The sequence below is a fragment of the Canis lupus genome, chromosome 14, assembly GCF_011100685.1.
Source record: "Canis lupus familiaris isolate Mischka breed German Shepherd chromosome 14, alternate assembly UU_Cfam_GSD_1.0, whole genome shotgun sequence".
Classification (NCBI taxonomy): Eukaryota; Metazoa; Chordata; class Mammalia; order Carnivora; family Canidae; genus Canis; species Canis lupus.
Genome location: NC_049235.1, coordinates 20,197,761 through 20,223,342, shown reverse-complemented (window position 1 = coordinate 20,223,342; position 25,582 = coordinate 20,197,761). Strand labels below are relative to the sequence as shown.

At 38.2% G+C, this 25,582-nt stretch overlaps 1 protein-coding gene, 1 long non-coding RNA gene and 1 pseudogene across 14 annotated transcripts in view; 2 read left to right on the top strand and 1 right to left on the bottom strand.

Annotated features, from left to right (window-relative positions):
• The window catches only part of PPP1R9A (protein phosphatase 1 regulatory subunit 9A), a 311,864-nt gene extending 299,528 nt beyond the window's left edge, over positions 1-12,336 (bottom strand). For 3 of the 13 annotated variants that reach the window (XM_038556849.1, XM_038556853.1, XM_038556852.1), the window contains exons 1-3: positions 12,179-12,335; positions 11,253-11,459; positions 8,331-9,951 (exon numbers count right to left, since the gene is read on the bottom strand). In XM_038556849.1, the coding sequence (XP_038412777.1) occupies positions 8,331-9,725 (1,395 nt within the window). In that variant the 5' untranslated portion in view covers positions 9,726-9,951; positions 11,253-11,459; positions 12,179-12,335. Of the gene's footprint in view, positions 1-8,330; positions 9,952-11,252; positions 11,460-12,178 lie in introns of all 13 variants that reach the window. The other 10 variants (XM_038556861.1, XM_038556857.1, XM_038556858.1 and 7 more) reach the window with 6 other exon arrangements.
• Positions 12,337-15,997: 3,661 nt separating this feature from the next.
• On the top strand, positions 15,998-24,911 carry LOC111098669. Its single transcript, XR_005369173.1, has 4 exons — positions 15,998-16,339; positions 16,438-16,567; positions 20,425-20,557; positions 24,696-24,911. It is a non-coding gene; the product is annotated as an uncharacterized LOC111098669 (long non-coding RNA).
• LOC119867669 lies at positions 17,503-17,652 on the top strand (annotated as a pseudogene).
• Positions 24,912-25,582: the final 671 nt, after the last annotated feature.

Genomic DNA, 25,582 nt, shown 5'->3' with positions numbered 1-25,582 from the left:
GAAAGGAACCTCCATAATCATGACTCTTTCTCTTTTTGACCCTTGCCAACCACTATGTGTTCCTATCTAGACCACTGTATTTCAGCTGGTATAGAAAATACCTTGGAGGATCAGCTTTCCCCCAGAATAAAACTCATTACCTGACTTAAAAAAGAGAGGAGACTAAGGTCTATGAGCCATTTCATCTGAAACCACTTTTCCTGATACATCAATAAATGGCAGAAAGTTTTAACTGTATAAATGCTTTTCTTAAATTCCTCTGAAAATAGATTGTGAAGAACAAAACTTTCCTCCTCCTGAAATATAAAATTTCCAGATATCTTTATACTCTGCCTGATTCACTGTCCTTTTTATAAGAACAGATGCGTGAGAGAGAGCAAGTTAGACTAAAAAATTTGAAATTTTGCAAAAAAAATATCAATATCTCCATCATGTTGAACTGTGCTATGAAGCTATTTCCAGAACAAAAGTGAGTGAAGCAATTAATATGTCAGCAACTATATTACAAAACATTTCTTTATTCTTAGGTTCCTTCGCAGGGTGTTTAATATATAGTTCAATCCATACTTCCAAAAGTTGAGTTGCTCTAAAAGCCACTCTATAAAAATACACTCCCTGGGACTTAAAATTTAATCATTTTAAAGCTTTTACTATAATCTATAGCATAAATAACATTCTCAAAGGCAATTAACATAATTAATTTCCATATTGCAACAAAAGATGTCCATTTCCCTTTGAAATAATAGCACAGATATTTATGATAGTGGCACTTATTGCACAAATATCTTCAAGAGATTATCAGAGAGTCACAAGACGATAAAGTAGAGAAGGCATCTTTTACAAGTAAGACAGCCTCCATTACAAATAAGAAAGCCAATGCCTCGAGAGGCCATTTGTCAAGTTTACAGAATGCCACGTCACTCTTGGTGTTACTTTCATTACCAGCTAATAACATTTAACAGCAATATATATACTAAGCTCCAGTAAATACCATGCAATAAACTAAATGAATGCCAGCCCCACATTACTCATCTCATAAACGGTTACATTACAGATAATAGCAAGTATGGCATATGAAACCTGTATTAAAATATTGAAGAATTAAGAGAATTTTAAATACAAAGAGTGAAGTTTGTCTACGAACAATCTAGATCAACATAAAAGAATAATGAAAGCCACAAGGTAAGAGCAGTAGGATGGAAATAAACTCATCAGATTATCAGAAAAGGACAAGAGTCCCTTGTTGTAAGAGCAATGTAAACATGAAATCAGCATTAGTGCCCCTGGTGCCTTTACGGTACTCCATGCTGAAGCAGACACTTAGGCTCCAGCAGTAGCAACTTCAGGTTACATGCAGAGAAGTGCAGTGTCCCATGCAAGGGACTTATTCCAACCACTCCCTTCACCACAGTCAACCATACTTCCTCAGTTTACAAATAGCCCCAACCCCTCCTGGATGCTGTCTTCTTAGCTCGCTTGTTTGTTTGTTTGTTTGTTTGTTTTCCTCTCCATGAAACTGCATAAGGGGCAGACAGCATCTGTTGCTCCCACACCTCGCCACTTGGATCTTTAGCCTGTGTCAGCACCCAGAAAATTTTGGCCCTGCTCTTTCGACTTTCCTATATAGTGTGCTGTCCTCAGGGAATCTTAAATTTTAACATCTCGCCAGTCACACTCGTGTCTTTTATATTCCTTTCAAAACGCATACCCCTGATTCCATTTATATGAAATGTCCAGAAGAAGTAAATTCATAGAGAAAGTAGATTAGTGTTTGCCAGAGGATACAGGAAGAAGGGGAATTGGGAGTGACTGCTAATAGGCACAGGGTTTCTTTCTAGGGTGATGGCAATCTTCTAGAATTAGATAGCAGTGATGGTTACACAATACTGTGAAAATACTGAAAACCATCGAACTATATGGTGAATTTTGTGTTATTTGAATTTTATCTCAATTAAAAAATTGCAAATTAAAAGTAAGTGGAAATAAGTACATTCACAATGCTGTCCAATTACACACACACACACATGCACGCACATGCACACACAATAGGGTGTCCCTCCTCCTAACTTTCCTTCCACCTTGCAAAATAATAAACTTCCCAAAGGTGGAATTATTAAAGCAGAAGCCGAATGATCATCTGTCAGCATTGTGCTATTGAAGAGCTAACTGGAATGAGGGGGAAATTACACTAGATTACCTTGAAGGATTTTTCATCTTTCAGTTTCTATGTCACAAACCAAAATGAAGAAACGAGAACTGGGAAAAAATTTTAAGTGACCAGGAAGAAAAAATATGAATCATCTCTTCCCATTCAAATTGAGAACTGTAGAATATAATGAAGCAAAAGAACAAAAATGAAATAGATCCAAAAGGGAAGAACACAGAATATTAAGTAAATTAAGTAACAGCACACACCAAGAAATTATATTCAGAGTTTAATATACCAATGCTTGCTTTGTTTATGCAGAAATTATCCCATATCTAACCATATTGCTCTAGAGAATTCCAAAACCTTTTTAGTCCTGGAGCAGCGAAGAAGTAAGATGTGACCAAAAAAATCTAACGCAGATGAGATTTAAATCAGATTACAATTGATGGGCATGTAAGTGGGTTAACAAGGTAAACAAAGTGTGGATAACATAATAGAAAGTTATCTTCCCCTAAATTCAGCCTCTTCCCTTTAAAATCCATTAACCCAATAACTAATGTCTTTTGTGGGGAAGTTTAGAGGGGAAGACAAAATATTACGGATGATACAAAACCCAAAAAGTAAATCTTTCTACCACAAATAAATGCCAACAAACATCTGTAACAGTTTGCTGTAGAAAAGAACCTTTTTGAATACCAAATGACCGTGTTTAGTGAAATAGGGAAGGGGTATCCGTATAAACACTCAATATTAGAAGAGGGGTACATGAAAATATTTGTATATTAAATGTGTATGTATAGTACATTAAAATATTTTATATATTTACCTAGTTATAAACCATAGGTTCCAAGACACCAAAATTTTAAAGGCAGTCCAATTTAAATGTTAGGGCATCAAAGTTATCCAAATAAAAACATACCATATAAGATAACTATCCTTATACTTTCCTTAGCTTATTAATTTAGGCTTTCAAAAAATGAAAGAAATTGAATTTCTGAGTCTATCAAGAACTACTTCCTCCTGTTCTTTTATAATTAAAAACTTATACTCTTGTATAAAACTCCTATGTGGTCTAACACAAGAGTCTACGATGTGACACTTTAATGACCCAAACCTTTTTTGAATTTAGAAATCAATACTTTCCTGTATCCAGAACCATCATGCACCTTACAACTTTACACCTGTATCAGCTTCAAAGAACACTATTCCACACAACCAGCTACAGCAGACTGATCTGGAAAGCAAACGTGTCAAACAAGCTTCCCACACATTTTGTAACCAGCTCTTTTCTGAAGCCAGAAAACTGTACTTCACATATTCCAAAGAGCGATCTGTTGACCAGCAGCCTTAGCACCCACTTGAGATCTTTTTTTAGGAATGCACAATCTCACCTGTTTTGTGAATTTGCTATATTATTCAAGAATATTAAGTTCTATTATGAAAGTCAAGGAAACAAATGAGCTGGATAAAACTCATAAGAAGTAGTGGTCACTGATGGTAAGTAAACTAATAGCTTATGAGGTAAAGGCAAAATTCTGAGGCTCAATTAGATATACATAATAAGGGATCATAAGCTTCTGAAATGAAGGCAAAGTTCTTAAGATGTGTTAAAAATAGGCAATTTAATAAGCTCTAAGATATTTTAAACTAGAAAATAAGCTGGAACAAACAAGAGGTTCACTTGTAAAAAAAAAAAAAAAGGATGGAAAGACTAAGTCATCATCATACCATCTCTGGACTGACATATATACCATCTCCATATCAGCCACCCACCAAGGACGCCCCAGGCTGGTCTTATTCCAGACTCTGCAGGTGCTTTACCCAAGAAACACAGATACAACTCAGCAAAACTGGCAAAGCTACACTTGTATGTACGTATACTTGTACCCTCTCTCTTCAATACACCAAATATGTATCATCAGTCTAGGGTATTATTAGTATGTGGAGCCCTTGCTCAAAACTCAGCTCTGGTCCTCATTACCACACCCTCAATCGGAAAGATGATGTGAAAGAGGGAGAGGGTCGGGACATATGAATATTGTGTACCTGGGCCCAGGTGGTGTGGTCCTTCCAAGCTTTGCACCTTATGTGTGTTAACTTACCCCATGGCTTTCCTCTTGCTTCTGGCTGTGTGTTTTAAACTAATTTGATAAATACTGTGATCTGAATATTTAATTTGGTTGCTGAGCCTGTCTATTCCATAACCCCTGGGAAAGCTGGTAATGTACTTGGAGGCTAACTATCACATCAAGGTGATTCCCCCAAAATACCTACGGAATCACAAGTCTTCATTTTAAAAGATCCCCAAGTGATTTATAAGCATATTAAAGTTTAATCTAAAGAAGCAGAATGTCAGAAATTTGGATCTCACAATGATACTCTAAACACCATCTTGAATAAAAGGTCTCGTAGATGCCCTGTGTACCAACTCAGAGCCCCAAAAGAGAAAGAGAATGCTAAGGGACCCACTTTCAACAAGTATCATGTAAGATTTAGAGAAGCACTGCTGCCCTTGGTGATTCTCTTTTGAACCCCAGCTCTGTAAAGCCCCATACAGTTTGAGAAAACATTCAGAAGAGTACAGCACAATACATCTTAACGTTAACCCTATAATCTCTGTCTTGCTGGGAATTAGAATAATACCATTTTTCATCTATGTTATGTTTCAAGAACACCTATCCAAAGGACATAAGGCTACCAGAAACCGAGAAAGGGTTATTACTGCCTTAAAAAGGTTGCAGTGACTTTAGAAAGATCATCCAAGAACATTTTAGCAGAATAGCCTGAGAAGCATTGTTAATGGGCTCTCCACTCCCCACCTACTAGCAGTCGCTGACCTGATCAGCTCCAGTCATTTTATGTATTTATTACTTTTATTGTATATTGCATTGTCCTGACACATAGTAAGGACTCAGTAAATGTTCTGAATTAATAGAAAACAATAATGAAAAATGTCACCCTTTCTATCCTGCATTAAGGCAAATGTAATTAATTCAATCTGTTGGTTTTGAGAAATTCCTGAGAATGAAAGCATAATTCCACATTAGCATGGTTCATAACACTCTCTCATTCCCCATCTCAAACTTGAATCTATGTTTTCCATTATTAATCAATCCCATTCTAATTTTCCACAACACTGTGAAACCCATCAGCCTATCCATTAAGAAATAATCCATTTCTAAGTGTCACCAACAATTATGTATAAGCAATATGCTACACAGGAAAGATCAGCCATTATTTTAATACTTTTCTAGGTCCAGATTTAAGACATCTTAGAAAAGCATCTATTTAAAACATCTGTAGAAGAACTGAAATAAAAACTGAGGACACGATCACACACACAGAGATCATAAACAAGATGTAAAACAAAAGTCTAAAAGTATCGAGAATATTTACTCTAGTTAAGAATAAGATGAGAATATCAGGAAAAGAATGTAAAAGTTCTAAAGGTCAGTTCTGTAAAGAATATGTCACCTATTGTTGCTAAAAGAGGGAGTATGTTCAAATTTCAAAAGAAAAGATTTAGGTTGGAAATCATAATCTCCCATTCCATAAGTGAATGTTTACAAAAAGAGTAAGGAAACATACATAGGGAATGGCTCAGCGTACTCCCTTTCAAATGGTCTATCAAATCCTGTTCACTCCATGCATTTAGTACAGCCAACGACAGTCACAGTCTTTATATTATAGGACATTAAACATTTCAAGGCAGGTTTTCAGACTGTGTTACATGGGTTTGAAATACCAAGGGTTTAAGAACTGACTCCACCAGCTCACATAGGAAAGAGGTAACATTATAGATTTGTGTGTCTTCCACACCTAACAGCATGAGAATAGACACATAATAAGAAGCCTTCAATAAATACATGTTGAATTTCATTATTATCACCCTCTGAGGCAAAAATCTTAATTGAAGAATAATCTAAACACTACCATCACCACTACCAGGAGAAAAGTAGCTCTCAAAATTTCCAAGTGAATCCACTTACATGTTAAACAATGAGAACAAGAAAGAGTAATTGTCTTATTCTTTACAAAGGGCTAAGAATGAATCTTCTGTTTGCAAACTTAATCCACTCCAACTAGTACTGTTAACTGCCCACTAAAACCCAGTGCATTATCTTTGCTTCACTAATCTTATGCTTGATCTATGTTATATATATATATATATATATATATATATATATAAAATCTATTTCATTCTATGTTATGTGAAGTACAGTTTATTATATGAAAATTAAGAGGCAAATGCTTTTTGTTATGAGCCATAGTAGAAAAAATATCACTTGAATTTCAGAATATCATACCCAAAACCTGGCTTGTTCATATAGGAACAGCCACATTTCAATGACAAATCCTTTAAAATGCATTAAACCTATTCCTGTGCGTTATGTTTTGTGCAGCACAGGACCCAAATATAAGGCTGGTGCCCCATTTGGTTGAGTGGGTAGTGTTCTACTTGATAAATTTTCATAAGCTGCTATCCCCCATTTGGGAGTTAGTCACTGGTTTTAACAAACTCCTTGAAGAGTTCATTTCAGTTATTCCTGCCTTGCTCAGTGTGAAACAATTTAATCTTATTGCTTTCTTCCTAAGGGGCAGAAAGATGATGTTCAAAGGAAAGTACTTGAGAAGGGAACATGCATGGTGAAATTTAGGAGCTCCTGGACAGGCCTGAGGGAAAGACACCTCTAAAGAGAGAGCCTAGAATTGGGGGGGGTGGTAGGAGGAGAGGCGGAGGGGAGAGTTTCACAAAGGAAATTGGGAAAGCACAGCAAAGAAACTTAGCTTACTCAGAAACCACACTCACACCTCTAGTTATTTTAAACACAGTGTAACTTGGCATGGCCCATTCTGATCCAGAACTTTTGTCTTACGCTAATGAAATGAAAAGTTTGCCCCCTAACACCTATAAATAATTTCATAGATTATTACTTCATTTCAAAATAGTGTTTCATAATTAAAGCAAAATCAAATTTCTCTTTGCTTTGTAAATTATGTCTTACAGCCCTTATACGGAAGTTTTAAAAGATGGAAATAACAATAGACAGTGATTTCAGATTCTTTCAAAAGATAACCACATCCAATTACAAATCTATCATATATACACACTGGACAAGTGAGGAGTCCCTAGAAAGTGGTTTCAAGCTACACATTCTATCACCACAACCCTTCAGATTCCCCTAGGAGGGCACACCAGAATCTCAGGACGAAGGCTGGTGGGTGAAAAAGTGAAAAAGCACAGTGAAAAAGCACTCCAGGAGATTGTGATACTCAACCCATCACCTCCTGCCCCTCCTGCCATTATCAGCTAATAATGTCTCACCACCCGCTACTGATGTACATTGTGCTATTTCTTCTATACCAAATGTTAACTCAGTGAAGTCATTAGAATAGAGCATCTGAATTCAACTGGCATTTACCCAGCTTTTAAGAGGTAAAAACATATACATGAATGACAAATCAATTTAATTTCCTTTCACAAAATTTCATTTCAGGGCTACATTACAAATTCTGAACTCAAAGCTACTTACAGTCATAGCTTTCCAATTAAAGTATTTAAGTCCGCTAATATATTTCTACGAATCAAACTTTCACTACTAAGTAGCAGCACACACACACACACACACACACACAAAAAGAATTATAATAAGTTTCAACATTCCTCACAATCCACTTACACTTAAGTAAGAGATAACTCAGATTTTTTTAAGCAAGTAAATGAAGACTGTTATTCCAAGGTCATCATAACTCTCTCATGGTACATTATGCCTCATATCCTAGAGGGTTCAGATTCAGAAAATTTTATTACTTATGGGCACTTGTAGGTAAAACTGGTTAAAGAGGTAATTCCATTTCAAACTAACACTCCTGGTTTTCAGTGTTCATATTATTCATACTCCAGTCCATTGGAATGTATCTCACAATCTCCAAACTTCTTCAACTTTACTGTTAGTCAATACTGTTTTAAGCAAACAGAAAGCCTATCAGGAAATATGTGGACATCTCCCAAACTTTTAAAATCACCTGACATGTGTATATCAACAACCGGGAATTCCTTATAGTTGTCAAATCTATTCTACATACATTTAGGCCCAAATACTAAAAAAAAAAAAAAAAAGAAAAGAAAAGAAAAGAAAAAAAAAACCACTTCAAAAACAAACTGAGAAAACATACTTACCTTAATCGGAGCACTACTAAACTTAATTTTCCTATTTGCTGGGATGTCTTCTTCTTCTGGCAATCCAACAATTTCCGAGTATTCCATATCAGGTTGATAGTAATTGTTTTCATCACTATCTTCCTGCTCATCCTGTTCAGTGCCTGTCTCTCCCCAGTCTGAATTATACCTGGATCTTACCCTATATACATTGTAGTCACTGTGCATGTAAACATGGGAACTCTCAAAATGATCTGAATCTTCAGGTCCTTCTTTTCCACCACTGGATCCAGAAGCATCAGCAGAGGTAAAATCACCACCTGCAAGTTCTTTCTTCTGATGCATTGCTGCCTCACTCCCAACTAAATTAGCCTCAGCGTCTCCTAAAGGTTCATTCTGTGGTGAAGGGATTTCAGACTCTGGCATTGCCTTATGTTCAGCACGAGGCTCTTCAGGAATGTCTCTGTCACCTCTGTCAGGAGTCTCTTGGTTAGATGTGGAGTCCTCGGCTTCCTTTCTCTGCTGTGTCTCTTCACTTGGCATCGAGGCTGGAGAGGTACTTTTCAGAGCCACTTCTGGGACTGGAGTTGTATGACTCTTCTGAGCATCCTCTGCATCATCACTGAGTTTGCTTGGAGGAGACCAAGAATTAGAATCCTTAAGGTGACCAAAGGTATCAAGATTTGTAACAGTAACAGATGGTAGGTTCAGAGGATAATGTCCAGTCACTGAGTATTCACTGTTCTCAGCCTTCTCAGAAACGATGGCACTGGGGGAATCGGTGTTCTCGAATACTGCACTCAGTTGACTCACAGTTGGGGAGACAGCCTCTGTCCGAGAGCTAAGGCTATCCAAGGAATCGGTACTGCCTCTGTTGGACTTCGAACCACCCCACTCATCCTGAGGTTCACTACCTCCAGCTTTCTCTTTCTTTGGGGAATAGCGGTTGTTTTGTCCTGATTCGTGCACACTTCTCTCAAACATCTTCCGAGTTTCTGTGAACTTAGAATAGGAAGGGCCATCGTACAACGTGTCAAATCTACTAATTCGTTCTGAAACAGAGGACTCCAACTTAACAACCGAGCCATCTGTTTTTTCCAGAAATTCTTTGGGCCTCATTCTTCTCTGTGGAGATGAAGGTCCACCTTTCCCCCTTGTTTTGGCAACGACTGCGGCATTTTCACTGGGTTCCATACCCATCTGCATAAATAGATTTTTGATTCTGTTGACATTGGAGCCATATTTCCTCCCCCTGCTCTGCTGGGAGCCCTCACCTTCTTTTGTTTTTTGCTCCCCATCTGACTTGGGTTTGTCAAAGGTACTTTTCAGTGCCTGGAACTCAGTTCTGTATGCATTCCTGTGAGGAGAGGCACTTCTGAGAGTGGTTCGTTCACCTGAAGACTCGGTTTTCAACATTTTTACTTCAGGGGTGAAAAGCCAATGTTCATAATGATCAGAAAAAACAAAAAACAAAAAACAAAAAAACAAAACACCTCTCTTCTCTAATCACCAGTATTTGATCAAGAAAAAGTACCTCTCAAATGGCATACTGTATCAGTGATCCTCCCAACAGGTGTATTAGGAAATTATTCAGTCAAGAGTTACACAAAATGGCTTTTTCAAAGCAAGACTAGAGGTTCATCTGTAATAGAAAAGAATGAATTTCTAAATTCATTTACTTATTTGAATTTAAGTTTAGTCAACTAATAATACACTTTTCAAAGTGGCTAAGCCATATGTCAAACAGAAAGAAAAAAAAAATCACTTAATGAAATGGGAACTTAAAAGCCAAGAATTTAAAAGTTACACCTCTGATTGGTCTTTGGTAGCAAACATGTTTCAAACACAATGTGGAGATCCCTACAGAAATCACGCACTAACACAACAACATAACTTACATATAAGTACACTACGTTAGCCTAAGTTTCTGTTGCTTTTGTGAATGATCTTAAACCATCAGTTCATCAATCCTGTTCGGAAAAAAATGAATTTCAACTTGGGATGCTCCACATCAGGTAGAATTTATTCTTTCTGTAGAAGCCCAATTCAGAGTTTGGAATCTGTTTCCAAAGTCCAAAATATGGTCAGAGAGGCTTATTTCACTCTCTCTGGTCCAACATTCTCATTCATAGCATCCCCAAAGCAACGTTAGGACATTTCAGACCAAAGCAAGCAGAAGAAAGTTCTCAAATGAAAATAAGTTTCACGCTAACTGGAGTTACATCTAATATTTGGAAGTTTCCTAAGTGTGGATGCTATCAATTATACAGTGAGATGCAGAACATCACGGGAATAAATGCAGGAGAACGTGATGATCAGAGAGCAACTATAACACGAAACCTCTTTTCAGAGTCCTGATTTGTTTACTCCTACTCGCCTCTAACTTAGGACAAGCTCAAAATGCAACGCAATGCATGCTTGCTGGTCTCCACTAGCCCGCAGCTGGATTTTGTATCAATTATGCCCGTAATCAAATCCTTCGAGATCTGCTGAGGCGCAGACAACGTAGTTCTAAAGATTTTTCATTTTGTTTTTGCTTTAGTTTCGTCTTTTGGTATTAGGCCGAGCCAGATCACCCTCATGCACAATCAGCTGAGGAAGCACACACTTTCCCTGAAACCGCCTCCAAACTCGGCTTCTGGCCCAGCACGCATGCATGGCCCATGCAGACAAACAAGAAAGGCTTGAGAGTGTGGTGCCTTTCTTTTTTTTTTTTTTTTTTTTTTTTCTTTTTCTTTTTTGGTAAAGCATCGACAATCTCCTTGTACCCTGACATTTGTTTTTAAGCCTTACACACCCTCCCCTCCCCCCCTTCACATACACCCCTCTCCCTCCCCAGCCAATTCGAACCCGAGGGGGCGGGGGCGGGGGAGATGGGGCCGCCAGGGGGGGGGGGGGACTCGAAACCTGCCCTCACAAAAGACAAACATAAATAACACCAACTTGAGAGGCAGCCGGTTCCCAAGCCTGGTTCGGGACGCAATCCCTCGGCCCCGGGGCAGGGCCGGGAGAGCAGGTGACGCCAAGCGCTATGGTAGGAGGTCGCAGTCTAGCTTTGTGCCAAGAAGCACCTGAAGTCCTAACACATTGGCTGCGGCTCCCGGCGGCTGCCAGGCGGATCCCAGTGTGGCCCCGGGAGAGCCGAGCTCCCTGGCCACATTCAAAAAAAAAAAAGGAAAGAAAAAGAAAAAAAAAAATTACAGGGTGATGATAATAAATCCCTTTGTTTTTCCTCCCAGTGTGCCAGGAAACAATAGATCCCACTGATAGTGCCTCCGATCCTCAACCTATCGCTCCCCAACGCAGCCCACCCCACCCCCAGCCTGCAACTCAGCCTTTGTACATCCCGATCTCCCCCTCTGCGTCTCCACCCTCCCCGCCTCGCCCCGCGCACAGCCTCCCCCTTACCCGAGCCGGAGCCGCCGCCGGCGGGGAGGGTCGGGCGGCCGCGGCCCCCACCCCCGCCTCGGAGGCGCCCCCCGCCCCGCGGCGGCCGCGGCTCTCTCGGCGCCCGCCGGCTCCGAGCCCCTCCGCCCGCCGCTCACGGCGCAGCGCGGAGGGCGGCTGCGGCGGCCGCTTCCACGCGCGCCGCGGCCCCCACGCGCGCCCAGCCCGCGGCGGGCGGCCCCGGGAGGCGCGCTGCGCTCCGCAACGCCATTGCGGGCGGCGGCCCGGGCCGCGACGCGCTCGCACCCTCGGGCGGGCCTGGCGCGGGGGGCCCGGCGCGGGGGGTCGGGGGTCGGGGGTCGGGGTCGGGGGTCGGCCCACGTGCGGGCGCCGCGCCGGGCCGCCGGGGCCGCGGGGGAGCCGGGGCGAGGCGGGGGAGAGGCCGCGGGGGCGAGGAAGGCCCAGGGTAACAGGTGCCTCACCTCGCTGATGGGATTAACTCTAGGGCCGCAGAGAGAGGGAGCCCGGCAGCAAAATCCCGGGAGAGGAGAGAGAGGGAGCCTCTGGCGGCCAACCGAGGGCGAGGAGCACCGGCCCGAGGCGAGGCCGCCCCACCCCCCGCGGCCGCGGGCGAGGGGCCTCCCGGGCCTGGGGCCGGGCCTGCCCTTCCCGGGCCCCGCCGCCTCCCTGCTCCGGGGGTCGGCTCGGCGGAGGCGGGGCTGAGGGCCGGCTCGCCGCCGGGCCCTCCCCCCCCCCCCGCCCCCCCGAGTCTGCGGCGAACTTCATGACCCCGGGGCATCCAGAACCCCAGGCTGCCCTGCAGGCCCCGAAGGCCACCAGCTAGGCCGTGCCCCGCCTGACACCCACCTTGACCTTAGGCCTCCACCGTGAGAAGGAGGAGGAGGAGGAGGTCTTCTCACTTCCGCGTCAGGGTAGAGTTTTCCAGACCCCCCCCCACCCCACCCCACCCCCACCCGCACCCTTCCCCCTCTTCACACTGCCCAGTCCCCCTTCCTCCCCACCCCCTCCCCAAAAAGGTACCGGAAGTGTTACAGCCCTGCGGCAAAATAGCCCACTCATCAGGACGGTCAATGTAGGTCTTTAAGCCGATCCTCCCAAAGACTCCTCAGAGTACAAAGGACTAAAAGGATAATTTTTCAAGAAGGCCAAAAAAAAAAAAAAAAAAAAAGCCATAGAAATATGAAACAGAAATATGAAATGAAAAATGTGGCAGATAGGTCCTTCGACTCATTAATTAGAGACGGAACCGCAAGATGTTAGAACCCATTCAAACAAGGATGCAGGCGCAAAGCAGAACTTAGGGACAATCCGGAAAGAGGCAAAACTGGCTAAGATTGTATAAGGCATGAAAATGTAATGTTTTGGATTATCTGTGCTACAGGGAAGTAATAGTATTTCTAAAAAAACAAAACAAAACAAAGTAATTTTGCATTTCTGTAGATAAGAACATTTACATTACCCTAAGTTTCTACAGCCTATAAAATAGGAAAATGGCCTGGTCAAAGGTTCAGACTACTGTAGAACCAAAAAAAAAAAAAAACAAGAGAGAGTCCTGTTGATAACATCCAGCCTTCCACTGAAAGGACACAGAGAGATATTTGTCCATCTCAAAGTCTTACACAAGTTTTCCCAACAGATCTATTATTATCTGCATTTACCAGATGGGAAAACTTGAGGTTTAGGTTTTGTAACTTAACCAGAGCTTTATCAACTAGTAAATGATCATAGTTGGATATGAATTCCAGCAAGTCTGTATACAGAATCTGTACTCTGGGAGCAAAATCTCTTCTATTTTAATTTCAAAAGGCCTTTGTAGCTACTCAATTCTATGTATCTTTTAATTTTGAACAGCAAAATTTTTTCTTCAAGTCTCACCAAATTCTGGGTGCTTTCCCAAAAAATTGGCATTCTCTGTCTACAAAGTGGATGTCACTTCTATAAGCATAAACAGATGTAGCAGGCAATGTGAGGGGGCTGTGGTTCCAGTCTCCACTTTTGGAAAGAACATTTGTGCTGTCTGGGATAATTTAGTGGAAAAGTTCCTGTCATTTATTTGCAGTATGGAACCATGTTTTTCAGGAGAATAACCTAAATAAATGCAAGAACCTAATCACTGAGTTCTGTCTGTAGGAGGGGGCAGAGTTGGCAATAAAATCAGTCTTACACCTCTTTGCAAAAAAGATGATTCATACAAAAAAGCAGCCTAAAGAATTTGGTTGCTTGGGTTTCTTTTTCTTTCTTTTTTTATGTGAACCTTCTGGAAAAATTAATACCGAAGGAATGAATGATAGAGGTTTTTTTTTTAAAACCTAATGCTGATAATTTTAAGATTGCCTGATTGGCCATAATCTACTTTCCTCTTCTAACACCGTTAGAACGATCTACTAACCCAATACATGAGGCTATTTAAATTACTTAGAATTAAATATAATTAAAAATTCAGTTTTTAGTCCCACTAGCCACACTTGAAGGACTCAGTAGCTACAAGTGGTTACTGGCTACCCTATAGGACAGTGTAGATACAGAACATTTCCATCATAGATATTTATTTTGGACAGTGCTATTCTAGACAGCGTTTGCATTTCCATGAATTAAAAAAGGTATATTGACTTTATCAGGGTTGAAACTTAGTTCAAAAGAGCATTAATGTATTGGGGATTCAAGGTCATAAACTTTGCGTATTCCAGTTGGAAAGGGGCTGGAGCAATGTTAGGGTATAAAAGATGATATTTAGTATTGACATGCATGGTATACAAAGTGCAATGCATTGGGGAGGAGTGATGCTCACATATGATTTCTTTCATGAATCCTGGAGAATATTGTGTACTGCTATTCTTAGTTCCTTTGTAACCATGATTAGTTTAAAAAAAAAAAAAAAAGGACCATAAGATAAAAATTGCAAAATGTAGAAACATCTGGGTAGCTCAGCTGCTTGCGCAGCAGACTCTTGATTTTGGCTCAGGTCATGATCTCCCAATCCTGGAATTGAGGCCCATATTGGGGTCCACGCTCCACGCAGAATCAGCTTCAGATTCTTTCTCTAGGTCCTCTTCCTCCTTCTGCCCCTCCCTATTCACGCGTGCCCGAGTATACTCTTTCTAAAATAAATAAAATCTTTGTTTAAAAAAAGTACAAAATGTATTCTATGTTTTTTAGGGGTTTTTCTCAATATATTTTTAAAGTTCTCATAATGGATATTCTGAATAACTAGTCAAAGAATTGTTAAAATTAAATTAAAATAAAATTAAACCTAAATCAAGCCTAAATCAATTTTTTAGACTAGGTAATATTAACTAAGCTAAGCCTGAAGACTGCCTATCACACCATATTTAATGCAGAAAGGCACTTGGCTGATTGTATGTTAACAGAAGTTCATGGACAGAATAGAATGGAACAAAGCTAAAGGTCTCTGAAATAATCTCTTTATGGAATAGACAAAGTAATGGAACAGCAATTTGTATAAGTAAGTTTACACATAGCTTTAGCATAAAAGGATATTTCACTGCTATGTTTCTTTAGCAATACTAATAAGAAAAATGTGTTGATAGGAATGAAGCAACTTGTTTACCAAAAGTGTATTTATAACTGCTTATTTCACATTTGCAAATATCAGAGTGTGCTGTCTCCTTCCAATTTGAATGTTGGTAATCAGGTATCCTAAAGGTCCATCCTTTAAAATAACCATCCCTATTTAAGGGTAAAAATTTAAGTCTGTCTTGCAGTATTTTAGTCTTTTGGTATTTCACACACACTCCATTGTAGAGGTGAAATATATTTCTGTGAAATAATGAAAAAGTCCCCGGGCTTACATTCAGAATACATCAGAGATCTCTATGATTTGTCTGATTTCATGTTACTAACTATAAAATAATGTTTAAATCAACAAACATTTTCTAATCTAGAAGGTGTCATTTCTGCCCAAATAAATTGATAATGATTCAGCATTGCTTTCTACCTACATTCATGGCTTGGGTATGCCACTGAAAATTTATACCATCATCTTGATCCATTTCTCATCCTAAAATACATCCAGTGTCTTGGCTTTTCAGCCAAAAGGTAGGCTCATGATAGGTTTGAGCATTTACTTTTATTTGGAAGTAATAAACTATAGAACTTCTTAGGATTCCTGAAGTCATTTTTTAAAGTTGTTATTAATTTCTTAGCTCTACAAATAAAGCACAGTAGATTTACAGTGTGTTTAGGCCAAAGTGATACATCTTCTCTTTTTTCCCTATTTGTACTGTATTTGGTTGCCTACACAAAACACAGTAAACCAAGAGTTTTATTGGACTAGACATTAGTATGATGTTTTCATTACTGTCACTGCATCTCAGCTTGAAACAATAGCTGCTATAACTATTCTTCTCAGTTTTCAGTTTTATAATGGTATAAATTACATGTTTAAAAACAAGTGTGAGGTATTTATCTGTTTCTACAGAAGCACATTTTACTTTCAGCAGATTAGCCCCTCTGGCAGAAGGATTCTGGTGGTGGTACTCTACCTGCCAATTCTCCACCCACACGGTACACCTGAACTCCGGCATCTTTGGGATTGACATGTTGTCTACTCTGCTTCAGAATAATTTTATATTTCAAGACAGAAACAAAATGGGAGAGTTATGGTAATCCTTCACTGAAAGAACAGTTAGCAAAGTGTCAAATTGAGATTCAAATTGAAAACATTTTACTGAGATTCATATTCACTATTATTTTATCTTAGAAATGCTAAACCTATTTCTCAAGCAATGTGATAGCATGGGTCCTCTTTGCGCACGACTGTTGGAGGAAATAGCTGTCCAAAACACTCTTCGTTGTGAAAATATGGAGAGAGGAATCAAAGAATAGCAAAGGTATGTCAGTAGCTTCTCTATCCCATGGCACTGGCCTTGGTGAATTAATTATTAAATAGACAAACCCCTGTTTGTCTACAATTAAACAAGAAATTTCTCTGATTTTATTTCCATTTCCAGTCTAGTTCAAGTAACAGAACTAAACTTTGAAGAGGTCCATTATAGTTCCACATGGTATAAAATCCAAGTTTTTATAAACTACATTTTTTTAAAACTTAGGTATTTGGAGGTGTCTGGTTGGCTCATCAGTTAAGCATCTGACTCTTGATCTCAGCTCAGGTCTGCATCTCAGGGTCGTGAGTTCAAGCCCTGTGTTGGGCTTCATGCTGGGCATGGAGCCTACTTAAAGACAAACGAACAAAACTCTAGTATTTAACTTAGGGACGTGATTATCTGCATTTAGAAATAATAAAGGGCACCTGGGTGGCATAGTGGGTTGAGCCACCAACTCTTGGTTTAAGCTCAGGCATCATGGGATGAAACCCTAAGTCCTGCTCTGCCCTCACCACAGTCTCCTCTCCTTATCCCTCTGCTCCTCCACTCATGCTTTCTCTGATTCTCTCAAATTTTTTTCAAATAAATTTTAAAAAACAAAAATAAAATAAATTGCTCTGAGTTATTAGTACATTTTCCATAGGTTCTTAGCTATAATCCTGATGTCAGGCATAGACTTTTATCAACTACCATTATTTTAACACGGAGTTTGAAAATATATCCTTATGCCTTACATGTTTCTACATCATTAAATTTTTGAATTGGATGAGTAATGAATAAGTATGTATCCTAATCAGTGGGTAGATCTAGAGCAACCAACGCTCCTGTTCATGTCCGAGGACGATATCCAGTATTGTAACTGTATTTGGAAGTGTTGGGGGCCTTAGCGTTAGCTTCTTGATTAAGCCACGACAGACTCCCTCACTGAACTAGTATCTTAGAGCTTTGCACAAGTAGCAGTATCGAAGCCAATGAGGTTTATCTGAGGCACGATTATTGCTAATTGAAAACTGAACTAGTGTCTTTGATTAGATACTAAATGTGTAGATAGATCACATACTTTCTGGGCTTTCTTGATATTCTTAGAAGAAAAAAAACTTTCAAACTGAAATCGTGAGATTGTAGTTTTATAAAAATATATTTGTATAAGTTAAACCAGTTAGTCTAGAAAATCTTGTATCCTAATCCTGCTCTTGATCTGTGTTTAATTGAGGAAAAATACTACATTAATCATTCTCTACCTTACAAGCCAAGTGTTTATTCCCTTTTAAAGAAAGCCATGGACACCAACGTGGTATATGTCCATGCAAAAAAAAAGACAACATGCTATTTATTTCCCATATTCAATTATGGCAAAAACTGAAAAACAAGAATAAATAAATATCTTATTTATTTTGTACATACAGAAACAGTACAGCAAACAGTTGAAAACTGCCTTATACCTAGCTAGATCCTCAAAGAAAATAAAATTCGTATTTTATGATACTGAGAATAGAAACAAACACGTTAGTGGGAGATGAAATTGAGCTGGTATTAATTAAAATTTTAGAAGGGAGTTAAACATTACAGTTACAACAAAGCAAAAACAAGACACCATCTTTGTCAGGAATGTAAATTTGGCCTGTTGTAGCTTGAAAGGGAAAGAAACTGAATTTTGTGGATTTTTTATTTATTTTATTTTTTTAATTTTTATTTATATATGATAGTCACACACAGAGAGAGAGAGAGGCAGAGACACAGGCAGAGGGAGAAGCAGGCTCCATGCACTGGGAGCCTGACGTGGGATTCAATCCTGTGTCCCCAGGAACGCGCCCTGGGCCAAAGGCAGGCGCCAAACTGCTGCGCCACCCAGGGATCCCGAATTTTGTGGATTTTCAAAGAATTTTTGCTTTGCTCTCGAATTTAACAAGCTATTCTGACATGATTTTGTGAAACCTGAATAATTTTCATATAATAAATTACATGTATTTAAGTACCCTGTGCTATAATTTAGCAAAGTATACATATTTTGCAAATTCATAAGTTGAGCTCATCTTAAGAGCCTCAGAGATTATGCAAAGCCAGCTATATACAACCAAATGATAGACTACCACATGCTCGTTCAGAAAAGAGTTGGACCAAGGCCAAATGAGGCATTTAGATGCATAAATAAATAGTCATTTATTATGTGATGTAGCTTTATTTTCTGAAAGCAAATGCACCTTCAAAAATCTAACACTAAGCTTAAAACTGACACTGAGATACTCTCGGATGAGTGCTGACCCAGAAACTTACATATTTACATACAGACACAGTTTCCAAAATATTTGTACATAATCATCACCTCACTAAACCTTTCTGATCGCTTCTATGAAATTTTTGAATAACAAGGTCAACGCATACTATAAGGACTTTTATTTTGCTCTAAGTAAAATTTTCTCCAACTATGGAGGATAAGACTTTTCTGCAAGATTCCAACCATATGTTTGCCATGTAAAACTTAAAATGTATAAGAAACAATTCAGAGCTGACACAAAATGTTTCTTAGGAATTACTATTGTTTAGGCTCACTGTGCAGAAATCAAAAACACATTTGATTTTGAATAGTTCTTGATAGCATTTAGAAATTTAAGAAAAAAAGTAAATACCTGGAATATTAGTTAATTTCAAAAGAAACCAGGTATGTGGCTTATAGATTCTTTATTAAATAATAAGCCTCTGTTATATTCCTTGCTCATAAAAAAAAATTGGTTATCTGGATTTCATTCCCTGGCATAGTTGGAGGCATGAACGATGAACATTAGCTATCCTTGGCTTGGTTAAGAATGCTTGGAAAGCAATATAAGAAAATACATAAATTACGTCACAAAATTTAGAAAATATTTATCTTTGTTAGTAGTATCATATCCACTGGCTCCAAACCTTGTGTGAAAATCAGAATCACCTAGAGAGTTTGATCAGGTTTAAATACCTGGGTCATATGCCAGCCCTCCTAAAAGGAATCTCTAAGTAGAATCTAGCAAATTCCAAAATGTTCCAAAGGTGATACTGTTGTGCAGCTGGAGTGAAGATGGAATTTTAGGAAACACTAACTAGATGATGTAACTGATATTAGAATCTAATACACTGCTAATGTCTAGTATATACCTACAGTTCTCATTCCCGTATCACTATCTGGTTACTTGCTGGGTAGAGGGTTGTCATCTATGTGGCGAAGTTTCTAGGACCATGAGTGAGAGGTATCAGAAATCATGCTACTCCATCTTCCCTGCTATGTTTTTGGTTGTGAGGTCTAATCTTGACTTTTTGGTAAGATAATAATGACAACAGTTGCTTTGTAGTTACTGTCCGGATTTGTTCTCTACAGGCTAGAAAAACTTTTAAATTTTTTTTAAAATTTATTTATGATAGTCACAGAGAGAGAGAGAGAGAGAGGCAGAGACACAGGCAGAGGGAGAAGCAGGCTCCATGCACTGGAAGCCCGACGTGGGATTCAATCCTGGGGTCTAGGGATCCCTAGAAAAACTTTTAAATGTGATACTCATATTTCTAAGAATTGAGAAATCTCCTTGAGTCCTTCTGCTCAAACTTTCCTCTAACTTCAAAACTACCCAGGAAAAATTTAATCTCTTAAAATGTATTTAAATTTGAGAGTACGGGGATCCCTGGGTGGCTCAGCGGTTTAGCGCCTGCCTTTGGCCCACAGTGTGATCCTGGAGTCCAGGGATCGAGTCCGCGTCGGGCTCCTGGCATGGAGCCTGCTTCTCCCTCTGCCTGTGTTTCTGCCTCTCTCTCTCTCTCTCTCTCTCTCTCACATGAATAAATAAATCTTAAAAAAATAAATAAATTTAGAGTACAGTGATATATTAGCTACCTTTGTTAAGATTTCAGAAATGTTTTGACCAACTGGTGGATACTTCTCAGAACCACTGAAACTCTAGTTCCATCAGAAAATGCAGACGTTTTGAAGGCAGACAAATACTGAGCATGTTGTTGAAAGATCATTTTCAAAAAAAGGTAAGTGAAGTCATGACTCCCATACAGATTTCAAAATAAAAATACGTTTAATGATTTTTAAAGAGTAAACTGGCAAGATATTACAACCAATTCAAAAGAAATTATTTTCTTAAAGAAACACAGATTTAAAAATCAGAATATTGAAATTAATGCATACATGAAAGCAAAAATGGCCTGTTCCTCACTGAGGGAGAGAAGGCAAGTGAACCTACCTCTACCTAACAGAATTCATAGGTCTGTAGATAGGAATTATTTTGCAGTGCTATCAGCTACCCATGCTTTAAAGAGTTGTAAAATAGCTCAAAGACAATGAAAAACTAGAATCAGATAACTGAAGGAATGTGATCTAAACAAAGTATAGTTTTCTGTTGAAGCATAAAATTCTTTTTACAACGTCAGACATCCATAAGTTTCCCTTCTTTATTTTCAAACACTTACATCAGCCATCTTTGGGCCATACACAGGAATGCTCATTACATCATTATTAACTTATAGCCAAAAAGGGAAAGCAACACAAATGTCCATCAAATGATGAATAAATAAATAAAATATTGTAGATCTATACGATGGACTTTATTTGGCAACGAAAAGAAATGAAGTATTGATACATATGCTACAACATGAATAAAGCTTAAAAACATTAAGCTTTTGTTTAATGTTTTTGTTTAATGATTGACTTCAATCACAAAGATAGAAGTCAATCACAGAAGGTTACATTTTGCATGATTCCATTTACACAAAATGTCAGAATAGGCAAATCTATAGAGACAGAAATTAGGTTAGCTGTTGCTTACGGCTGGGACTGGTGCGGTTGATGTTGGTGAGTGACAGCTAACAGGTCTGGAATTTCTTTTAAAGGATAAAAAATATTCTAAACTTTGTGGTCGTGATCTCACAACCTTATGTATATACTAAAAACACATTGATAGGTACACTTTAAATGGGTGAAAGTTATGATATGTATATTATATCTCAATAAAGCTGTAATAAAATAATCTTTGAGATAATCTATAATAAATCCACAGCCCCACAATTAATTGCCTAGATCTAGGATGACTCCCATATTTCAAATCAAATTAATTTTATTGGCTAACACTGTTGTTTACCACTGGATGGTTCTCTTAAGGTACCAGACGTATAGATCAGGGCTGATTCTCATTATAGTCTAAGAACTGGTAAGCTAATACTAAGTGGAATAATTGAGATTTTTACAGTTATGTGAGAACCTGTACACCATAAGTATACAGAACTGGAAATGAAAAATGTGTTTCATTAAAGTATTAAAACATCAGATCAGTAATTTTACTATGTATTGGGATTTACAGATTCTGTGACTTGGGCTGAAGTTACCTATGCCATGCTTAAAATTCTTTTGGGGGGGAGCCTAGGTGGCTCAGCAGTTGAGCTTCTGCCTTCAGCTCAGGGTGTGATCCGGATCAAGGGATGGAGTCCCACGTGGGGCTCCCTGCGAGGAGCTTGCTTCTCCCTCTGTCTGTATTTCTGCCTCTGTCTGTGTGTCTCTCATGAATAAATAAATAAATAAAATCTTTTAAAAAATTATTTGGAATGCAGTAAAGATAAATACATGTATATAGAAGTAACTCTTTACCTGATTTGACATATCTAAAACATTAGAAGGGAATATATGGATACTCAAGGGCAGATACCTCTGTAAACACTTGATTTTGTCATTTTATTTATTTTCTAAGATATCTCATGATGAGTCAAAACTTTGTATATCCATAAATAAGGATATATAAGGCAATGTGAATGGTTTTTAAGCCAGTATGTCCAAAATGTATTTGTATCCAAACAATTCTTACCTCAAAGCAATTTCCTAAGTCTACTCAACAATGAATGTCTTCATTCTTTGAAATAGAATTTGACATTTATAAACAATCTAAAGTCATTCGTAGTTAAATATGATATGAGAAATGAAAGTAACATACCCAGCTTTATTAAGTAGTTCATTGACTAGATCAGAGGCTAGTTCATAACAAAAGAAGAGCTCAAAAAGATAGTTTTTAGCATTATTTGAAAAGGCATATGGTTGGAAGAGGATAACATTCATTTTGATGCATAATTTATGTGTTTGTTTTGTTTGTCATTTTTAATGGCACATCATTATTGTCATAGTATACATTAACAATGTTCTAGTACTTATTATTGAACAGATATTATACAAATAAAAACAATCAATGCTTACAATATAGTAGGTAATACTACACAGTTTCATTGTACAATGGGAAGTTGTCCCTATTACACTAGATAAAAATGTGTAAGAGGTGGACAGAGTATTATCTCAAAGCCAGTTTTCATTGTCAAAAGTGTGATTGTCTCATAGTCAATTTTCATTGTTTCATTTTCGTTGTGAAAAGTGTGACTTCATCTTAAGAAAAACAAATCTGGAGATCTTATAGCTTCTGATTTTAAAACATATTATGAAGCTACAGTAATCAAAATAGTACGATACTGGCAAAAAGATATAGAGACCAATGGAGCAGAATAGAGAATCCAGAAATAAATTCTTATACATAGAACCAAATGATCTTCAATGAAAGTGCCAAGGTTACATGAGAGGGAAAGGACAGTGTCTTCAACTAATGGTATGGGAAAATAGAATATAAAGCTGCAAAAAAATGAAGACAGATCCTTATGTTAACATCATCTACAAAAATTAACTCACAATGGATTAAAGACCTAGATATCTAAGACCTGAATCTATAAAACTCCTAAAAGAAAACATACAGGGAAATCTTCATGACATTAGAATAGGCAATGATTTCTTGGATATGCACTGAAAGCACAGGTAACAAAAGCAAAAATAGGCAAATGTGACTGTACTAAGAGTTTCTGTGGAGTGAAGGAAGCAATCAACAGAGTGAAAAGGCAGCCTACAGAAGGGGAGAAAATACTTGCAAACCATGTATCTGGTAAGAGGTTAATACCTAGAATATATAATGAACTCCTAAAAATAATAAAAATAAAATAAATAAATCATTCCTATAACTGGGCAAAAAAAATTAATTTCAAAAGGAGTAAACAATTTGAATAGATATTTCTCCAGAAAGATATACAGATGGCTGACAATCATATTAAAAGATGCTCAATATCACTAGTCATCAGGGAAATGCAAATCAAAACCACAATGAGATATCACCTCACACCCATTAAAATGGCCATTATCAAAACAAAAACAAAAACAAGAAAATTCTCATTGTTATTGAGGATGTGAAGAAATTGAAACCCTTGTGCACTGTTGTTAGAAATGTGAATTGGCTGTATGTTAGTAAATTGAACACCAATAAAAAAAAAAAAAAAGAAAGAAATGTGAATTGGTGCAGCCACTATGGAAAACAGTATGGAGTTTCCTAAAAAAAAAATTGTTTAAAGATTTTACTTTTATTTATTCGTGAGAGACACAGAGAGAAAGAGAGGCAGAGACACAGGCAGAGGGAGAAGCAGGCTCCATGTAGGGAGCCTGACATGGGACTCAATCCCAGGTCTCCAGGATCACGCCCTGGGCTGAAGGCGGCACTAAACCGCTGGGCCACCAGGGCTGCCCTAAAAAATTTTTAAGTAAGAATTACCAAATGTTCCAGTAACCCCACTCTGGTATTTACCCAAAATAACTGAAAATAGAATCTTGAAGAAAGATGTGCACACCCATGTTCATTGCAGTGTTATTCACAACAGCAAAGATGTGGAAGCGACCTAAATGTCCATCAACAGAAGAACAGATAGAGAAAATATGCTATGTGCATACAACGGAATACTAGTCAGCCTTAAAAAAAAAATCTTGTCATCTGCTATAACATGGATCAATCTTGATTACATTTGCTAAGTAAAAGGAGCCAGTCACAAAATTACAAATACTGCATGATTTCACTTATGTGAGATATCTGAAATGGTCAAACTGTTAGAACAGAGAGTAGTAGAATGATTGCCAGAAGTCAGGGAATGAAGTGGGGGAGAGGCAAAAGAGAAATTGTTCAATGGATATAGGGTTTTAGTTTTGCAAGATGAAAAAGTTCTAGAGTTCTGTTATACCACAATGTGTATGTAGTTCATACTACTGCATGGTGTAATTTTTTAAAGTGGATAATAAATTTGTGTTATGTGTTTTTGACCACAATAGAAAGAAGTGTGATTTCATTGCTGCAAGGTAAACCAATACAAAGAAAACCAATTTTAAATGTATGATTGTCCCTGGAGGATCATCAAAGTCAAAGCTAATTGGCAGGAGAAGGTAATTCATACACAAGTGTACTTTGCCAGGTTTCATGTTTCTAACTTCACAAATGCTTCAGAAGGTATGGAAATTGCTTCCTTATTTTTCAGGGACTTTATTACTTAGCTGGGTTATAAAATCTAAATGCCATGTACTTTGAAAGTATATAAATGCTTAAGCTCTTTTAACCTTGACTCTTGAATTTGAAATTGCAGGCCTGAGTTCTTACTGTACTGATGCAGAACAAAAAGTCAAACAATTCTTTCCTCATAAATCCAGATGCCATTTGGATTTTGATTTCCCTTCAGGATAGTGGGTTAGATGGAGACACTGTGCCCCGTCTCATGGAATGATTTTAGCTGGTCCAGTCTAACTCAGATTTATCTTTACTCTGATGAATGAGATGCAGTCAGTTCTCTGGTACTTCAGCCATAAAGTTAATCCACTAAACTTGAGCCAGAGTGGTCTCCAATGCTCAATGAACCCTGGAGTTCTAACCTCATTGGGCCTTACCCTTCCCTATTGTGAAATTCTCTCTCTCATCATTCTCACCAGTAAATAATAGTAGGAATTGTGTATCTAGTTAACCTTGAACATCTATAAATGACAAATACATGTTTGTCTCACTTTTTGACTTTAACCTAAAGAATTCAGTTACATTTGTTAATTCATTTAAAAGAGCAAATTAAAAATACATTTTATAGGTCTAATAAAAATCACTCGCTTGGTTATTTATCAGTCTGAAACTTTATATTTAGTTGCATTAAATATTAGAATTATAAAATATTTATGGT